Below are 7819 nucleotides of genomic sequence, written 5' to 3'. Positions count from 1 at the left end.
CGGGCCTCGCCTATGGGACCAGCCCACTACCCAGCCCACCTCCCCACGGTCCCGGTCCTATCCGGTTAGGAACGTTTAGGCCCACCGCCCATTTGGGCTTGCGGTCCTGGGTCCGGCCCGGTCCTAACCGGCCCACATGCCACCCTTAAGTGAGTGTTATGATAATTCAAATGGACGGGGGCGGCCCGACCAGTTTTATGGCCTAAAACCAAATTTTATGAGGGGCCTTAACTTTTTTTTTTTAAAAAAAAATATTTATTTATTTGAAGTCTATTTTTCTTGCGTTTCTTAAATACAAAGTTATTAATAATTTTCTTATAATCAATAACTCCTAATAAGTCTTTCTTAATTGACAATATACCTAATCCATTTAATCTTTATCGAGACATTGTTTGTCTTAGGTGAGATTTTATCAATTTTAATTTTGAAATTTTTTTTCCGTTGAAACAACGGAAACAAGAGTTGTTACCATTATTCCATAAGTAATATACGCATTGGAAAATGAATCAAATTTTTTTATTTGACCGAGTGTGTCATTTAAACTGTTATCTTCTAATAATACTATTTTTCTTAATATTTTTAATTTCGAAAATAAATCTAAACCATCAATATCGAATTGATTATTATGCTTTAAGGAACATTCAAGATTAAGGTAATACTTTTTCAAATTTTCATCATCTAGTGATCTTAATTTTAACCGCTAAATAGAAAACCAAATATATTTTCATATGCTTCGAATTGTTCAAATCTATTTTGAAGTGAAAAAAATAGCCTTGTCTATTATGTATAAAGTAATCAATTCCAAAGGACTCTTCTAAAGATTTTGAGATTTTATTATCAAGATTCTCATCAAGTTGTTACTTTCTATATATCATACGTTTCTTACAAAATTCGGGTTCAATATTCATTTCAAGTACAATTTTCTTGGCAGAAATTATAGCAATTGCAAATCCTTCTTCTCTATACTTGTTAAAGAAAGAAATCAAACCTTTTCACTTCAGAGAACATTTAAACTTATACATAGTCTATTAGGTGTAACCAGTGTTTTAAAAGGTATGGGCGTAAGGCGGGGCGTTTTACATATGCCTCGAGGCACGGGGCGTAAGCCCCATATGTATATTTTTAATATTTTATAAAATAATATAATTATAGTAAATATTTATAAACATGTAAAATTGCATAAAAATTGAAGAAAACTATAAATATGTGATATATATATATATATATATATATATGTACTCCATCCCCACAAAAAACTAGTCAAAACAATTTATTATACGCTACTTAGAAGCACAAGTAACTTGAGTCGAAAAAATAAAGTTTTCTACATGGAGGAACAAAAATGATGACTAACCTGCAATTTGAATTTTGAACTTGCTGCTATGAAGGAGAATGGAGTTCTCTTTGTATTTGTAAAAAAAATTAAATATTTGTTGCTTTTGGGAGATATTGGCATATTAGCGCACAAGATAAAAAAAATTAGGAAAGACCATGATTTAGGAAAGGTCTTGACTTTTAAATCTAATAAATTTCAGTTCCTTTTTAAAACTTTTGAGTAATTACCAGACTTTTGAAAATTTAGGTATTATATGAAAGACTTATTCAACAAATTTTGTTTTAATTTGAAAAAGTCTCTGGGGCTTACGCCTCAAACGCCTGGGTGTACGCCTCGAACGCCCGTAAGTACGCCCCGAATTGCTGGGCGTACGCCTCTTGAGACTTTCGCCCCACACCATCGCCTCAGGGCGTTTTTGGTGCGCCTTCCCCCAGGGCTCGCCCCAAAAATACTTTTTAAAATACTGAGTGTAACAAAAAATGGGGGCCCCATAAATGTGGGGCCTAAAACAGTTGCTTTACTTGCTTTATGGAAGGGCCGCCCCTATGTCGAAGGAATTCATAAATTTCAAATTCTATATTCACTAAATTAACAACTATGCTTTAGTTCCAAAAAAATATTTTGAGTCATTGGTTTATTTATTATAAATGTCTTCAGACGTCTTCGGAGGTGCATTCTTTTTCATGGATTTAACTCGCGAAAGATCTTTTTTGACGTTAAAGTTCACACGGAGGACCATTGTTTGCTATATAATACTAATACAATCTCTCTTTGACACTTTGTGTGCAAAGTGAGATACTCAACGTGGCATTCTTTCACTGGTCAAGAAATTTTTAAAAGAAAATAAAATTTAAAATTTGAGATCTAAATTTTGATAGAAAAAAATACTAAACAGATAGTCCGAAAAATAACACCCTTGTCTTGTCTTGAGGGTAGAGAAATTATTTTCAATAGACTCTCGGCTCAAAGAAAGATGAAAAAGAAAAATACTAACAACAAACAGTAACACCATCAAGATAACAAAATAACCGAAGAAAAAGACCAACAAATAATAATAGAAATTTGAAAAAAAATATACAAGACTAACACTAAGCGAAAAGTTATGCTCGAACTATTTTGCATAAATTTTTTCTAAACGTGAACATAAGCGAAATAATGGTATGTACATGTCCTATTTCTGCAGATCTTCCAAGTAAAGAGAAGGAATGGGCCTTATTTCTTGGTCACTCCAAAATGGCAGGAAATTACACCAAATGATGTAGAAAATAAATGGTCTTCATTTTTGTCCCCGTCTGTAAACCTTCAAAAGTGTTTCTCACGGAAAAAATAAAGGGCAATACTTATTAAACTTGAAGTTCTGTTCATGGGACAAACAAAGTCAAAAAATCAAAATCACCCACTTCTAAGGCCATTCTTGTAAATCACCCCTAAAATTGCAGGTGAAATTAAAAAAAAAAAATCAGATTTACAAGTAGTAATTGAAAAATAGCCACAGTTTAAAAAGTAATTGAAATTTAGTCACTTTTTATATAAAGATAAATCTGAATAAATACATTGTTCGAAATCCGAAAAATATTCAAGCATAATATGCTGGAGTTCAAATTTTTATGTGAACTTCCAGCATAACATGCTGGAATTTTATAATGTGCTGGAGTTCCAACAAAATATGCTGGAATTCCAACATAATATGCTGGAAGTTCATACACAGGTGCTCAAATCTCCAGTATATTATGCTGGAACTTTCCGTGTGCTGGAGTTCCAGCATAATATGCTAGAAGTTCATACACGTGTGCTCCAATCTCCAGTATATTATGCTAGAACGTTTCGTATGCCGGAGTTTCAGCATAATATGTTGGAAATTCTTACACAGGTGCTCCAATCTCCAGTATATTATGCTGGAACTTTTCGTGTTGCAGCAAAATAGTGATTATTCTTCAATGACTTTGCAAACGCTGACTCTTTTTCAATTACCGGTTAGAAAACTAGCTAGCCCGTGCTATTTTAACTAAAATTGCTTGGGCAAGTACACATATAGTCATTCTCGGGATATTATTTAGAGATTAACAAGTATTTATTTTGTCCTAAAATTTTTAACTAAAAAACTTAATTTAATGATATTTTTTTACCCGAAAATTTGAACGGAAAAAACTGAAATTCTAAGATGCACCGGTTAATATACGAAATCGGTGACTGTCCCTTTGCTTGCGGGAAAAAGAACCCCTATGCTCTCCAAATTCAAACAACAGCAAGCTCCCTCAAGTGCAGGTTGTACTCCAATGGAAACACAGAGCAAAATCATGGCGAGAGGAGATAGAGACCGACTGAGTGATTTGCCCGACGCAATTGTAATTCACATCCTCTCTATGTTGCCGGAGAGTGACAATAAATTAATTGTGAGAAGCAGCGTATTATCTAAACGATGGAGGTTTCTTTGGAAGGCCGTCCCAATATCACTCGATTTCGACTTCCCCATTTGTGAAAGCGAAAATGACTATCTCTTTTCCCTGGTTTCCATCCATAGAGAGCTTTATTATTGGAGGAATTGCGAGAAAATCCGATCATTTAGGGTCCGGCGCCTTAGGTACGAGGATCGATTTGCTAAAGATATTGATTTATGGGTACATTTTGCAATTAAACTTGCTAATGTTGAAATTTTTGCACTTGGAATTCTCGATACAAATCACCAAAGATATTGAGTTTCCTCAATTTTCATATACAAATACTAAATTGAGGAATTTGGCTTTATGGTACTGTCAACTCAACCCTACTGGTAGTGTAAACTGGAGTAGTCTCGTTTCTCTTTCATTTGGATACCTGAAATTGACTGATGATGTAATGGAAAAGGTATTAGCCGGTTGCCCTAACTTAGAGTGCTTGGATCTAAATGGTGTCAAGGGCATTCATCGTTTGGAAATCAGCTCTGTGAAGCTGAGAGAATTGATCATACAAGATTATGGAAATGATAATCATGATCTTTGGCTCGAAATATTAGCCCCGTATATTCAAAAATTGGATCTTTTGGGGTACTGCAGTGAGATACGCATCCGGCAGAGAAATGTGGATTCACTTGTCACTGCAGTCCTTCTCTTAAATTTTGCTTTTGACAATGTAGAAGGCAACTTGGAGAAGGAGTGTAGATATTTGAAGGAACTTCTTCAGAGTGTTGCCCATGTCGAGAATCTTGAATTGGGTCCATGGTGCATTGAGGTTTATTCATACTCTTCACTATCTTTTTTGTTTTTGGATTTTTTACTTGCTAGTGAATCATCACTTTAGTAACATTAACAGTTCCACTACTTAGGATAATCTGATAATTAAGTTGGTACGTACTAAAGAATTACATTCTCATGGCCAATATGGTTGGACAGTGGCAGCAGATTGAAACAAGACCTTTTCAACAAAATTTGGCTGCTGAACACTGAGAATAAAGAGTTTTGCAATGGACAGAACATGTAAAATTTGGATTGATTTACATTGATTGTACTCTTTAAATCATGTGAATGGGGTTTTCCAAGTGTTTAGAAGTCCATCTTTGAATTTTCAAACCAATCATGAACACTAAGATGTGGCAAAACGCAGTCGTCTAGCCCAAGTTGTTTTATGAATTATTCAACAATTTGCATTTCATTTATTAAGTGTGTCATATTTCCTTGTTTTGACATACTGTGGTTTATGTATATTTTGTTTATAAGTTCCTGTCCGTACTGGAGTTGAAAGGGTGGCAGCCTCCACCATCAAGCTGGAAATTCTTAGAACTTCCAGCCTTACAACAGTTGGACTTCCCTGGACTTTCAGCTTTCTCCCGTGTTCATTGGATCTTGAGACATTGGTCATTGATTGGTGGTGCAATGATGAAGAAAGAGTAAGTTTCCATTAGACCTTTATTTTTGTTACTTCATGTTATCCATATCAAACAACTATTGATGGAAGAAGAAAACGATACTTATTCCAACATATTTCTAATTTTAAGTATTTTAGGAATATAATCATAGTTTTTTAATTTAGACCACCTTAGTGGTATATTTTATAGATAATGATAAAAGGTTACAAAGAGGGGGATTGACTGCCTTACCTCTTCAAAAAAGGTAAGACTTGAACCGGTTCAATCCTCAAGTAAAGAGAAGATTGAGGAGGTTTAATCTTTGACAATAGTGTAGGAGATAAGCCTCTAAGGAGTAAGCAAAAAGAATTTCTGATTAGGAAGACTCCTATTTGCAATGTGAAACATAACTAGCCTACGTACTTAATGAGCTTTACAAGAATAGCTTCTAGCTTGTGGAGACTTGCTACCATGTACACTGTTTTCATAAGACTAATAGCTGCTTGGCCAAGTTTTTAAAATCTAACTTATTTTGAGAAGTATTTTTTTCAAAAGTACTTTTGGTGGGAGACAGTTTGTGTTTGGCTAAATAATTTGAAAATCACTTTTCAACAACAATTAGTGTTTGGCCAAACTTTTAAAAAGTGCTTCTAAGTGTATTTTTCTCAAAAGTGCTTTTGGGGAGAAGCTATTTTTTCCGCTTTTTAAAAAATGCTTCTTCTTCTATTCAAAAGCTTTTTTTTTTAACTTCTAAAAGCTTGGCCAAACACGTCAACTTTGAAAAAAAAATACTCTTTTGGGAAAAATAAGTGCTTTTGGCCTTTGAGAAGCTTGGCCGAACAGGCTATAAAAAAGAGAACAAGTGAAAGGAGTATTCTCAAGTAACATGTGAGCTCACAGAAGGTTCTAACTGGGAGGTTCAACTTGTTGATTATTGGAGGTAAGCTTTGGGCCTTTTTTCCGATTTTGAAGGAAAGGAGTTGCCACTTGTCAACCCTTAAGTGCCCCCTAGCTTCTCTTGGTAGAGTTAAAGCTGAAAAATTTTCTTCTCTGTGTCCAATAGGTGGTTGTTGTCTTAGACTGCTAGTGGTTCATGTTGTGTTCACACTGTTCTATTGTTTTTCTTTGTGCCGGACCTTATCTACTGATTGTTGTTAGTGCTTTGCATCTATTCTCTGGTTTTTACGTTACTGTCATTATTTCTATTGTTTTCTGTCGATAGTACTGGTATATTGTCTCTCTTTTCATCTTCTTGAGTCGTGGGTCTTCCGGAAACAACCTCTCTACTCCATCGGGGGTAGGGGTAAGGTCTGCGTATACTCTACCCTCCCTAGACCCCACTTGTGAGATTTTACTGGGTTGTTGTTGTCCAATAAGTGGCTATATCCAGCTAAAGAATCAGCCACACCATTGCTTCTCTGTGATAGTGTGTCACCCCGACTTTTTCACTTTGAATAAACTCTTTAATCTCTTCTATAATAGGTTCATAGCGCCAAGAAGGTTTTGCAACTCCCTTTTTGACATTCACGATAAGTGAGAGTCAGCTTCCACCCATATGTTTCTACCTAAGTTGCTCGGACACCGGTGCGGATGTTCGATACGGGTGCAGATCTAGAGGTCGAATCCTTCGAGATGTAAATTCTAAGATTCGAGGATACGGATCCTAGTACGGATACGGGTGCCGGGATCCGGCTAAAAATAATTCAAAAAAATAAAATATCTCTAATTTATGAGAAATTTTGTGGAATACTTATGTATCGCTTGTAAAGTATGTATTTCTTTTTTATTCTCAAGTTGTAGATAAGTAAATGATTGATTTCCTAGATAAGGTATGCTATTTTCTTCAATTTTACCCTAGTTTTGGTTCTGATTACGGGAATCAAATTGTATTTCGTCTCGAATTTTTCCGTCCGTCGATCTCCCGGAATACCGTTCCGTAGTCCCAAAGTAAATATGCAGGGAGAACTCCCGAGGAACCGCTTCGTAGTCTCAAAAGTAAATACACCGATCAAACGACAAATACAACAGTTAACAGTAAGATTTCTACGACTATACTGATAAAGAACAATGAAAAAGGCAGGAAAATCAACTAGGCATGCTTCACAGAGTCCAAGTAAGCAGTTAAAGAACGTAGATATGCGATATTAGACTAAACAGGATAGCTACGCATACTGGAATAACTCAATTAAGAATGAAAACAGATTAATACTCATTAAAATGGTATAACTCAAAATAAAAGGAAAACAGGTTGCTGCTCAGTAAAAAAAAATCGGGTTTTACAACAACTAGCCCGTGTACGTACTCGTCATCTCACGTACACGGCGCTCTCATACCACAATAGTTCCAAATTCTAAGGGGTTCCCCCCCCCCCCACACAAAGTTAGGCAAGCCACTTACCTCGAACCAAGCTCAATCAATCGGTAAGAATGCCTTTTCCACGAATATCCGACTCCAAATGGCTCGAATCTAGCCAAAATAATTCGATACAGTCAACAAAAATTTATAGGAATCAATTTCATAAGAAAATACTATATTTTTCAATAAAAATCCGAAATTAACTCAAAAATCGCCTGTGGGGCCCACGTCTCGGAATCAGGCAAAAGTCACAAAATACGAACACTCATCCACTCACGAGTCTAACCATATAAAAATTACTCAAATCC

The 7819-nt window shown here is 35.5% G+C and overlaps 1 protein-coding gene across 1 annotated transcript; it reads left to right on the top strand.

Moving 5' to 3' along the window:
* Positions 1-3536: 3536 nt before the first annotated feature.
* Positions 3537-7013, top strand: LOC104102897 (F-box protein At5g03100-like). Its single transcript, XM_009610745.4, has 3 exons — positions 3537-4543; positions 5029-5198; positions 6639-7013. The coding sequence occupies exons 1-3, from the start codon at positions 3824-3826 to the stop codon at positions 6691-6693; spliced, it is 945 nt and encodes a 314-aa protein (XP_009609040.1). The 5' UTR covers positions 3537-3823; the 3' UTR covers positions 6694-7013.
* The last annotated feature ends 806 nt before the right edge of the window (positions 7014-7819 follow it).

The sequence above is a fragment of the Nicotiana tomentosiformis genome, chromosome 12, assembly GCF_000390325.3.
Source record: "Nicotiana tomentosiformis chromosome 12, ASM39032v3, whole genome shotgun sequence".
NCBI lineage: Eukaryota > Viridiplantae > Streptophyta > Magnoliopsida > Solanales > Solanaceae > Nicotiana > Nicotiana tomentosiformis.
Note: the sequence above shows the minus strand (reverse complement) of the source record. Positions and strands in the feature narration are given on the sequence as shown.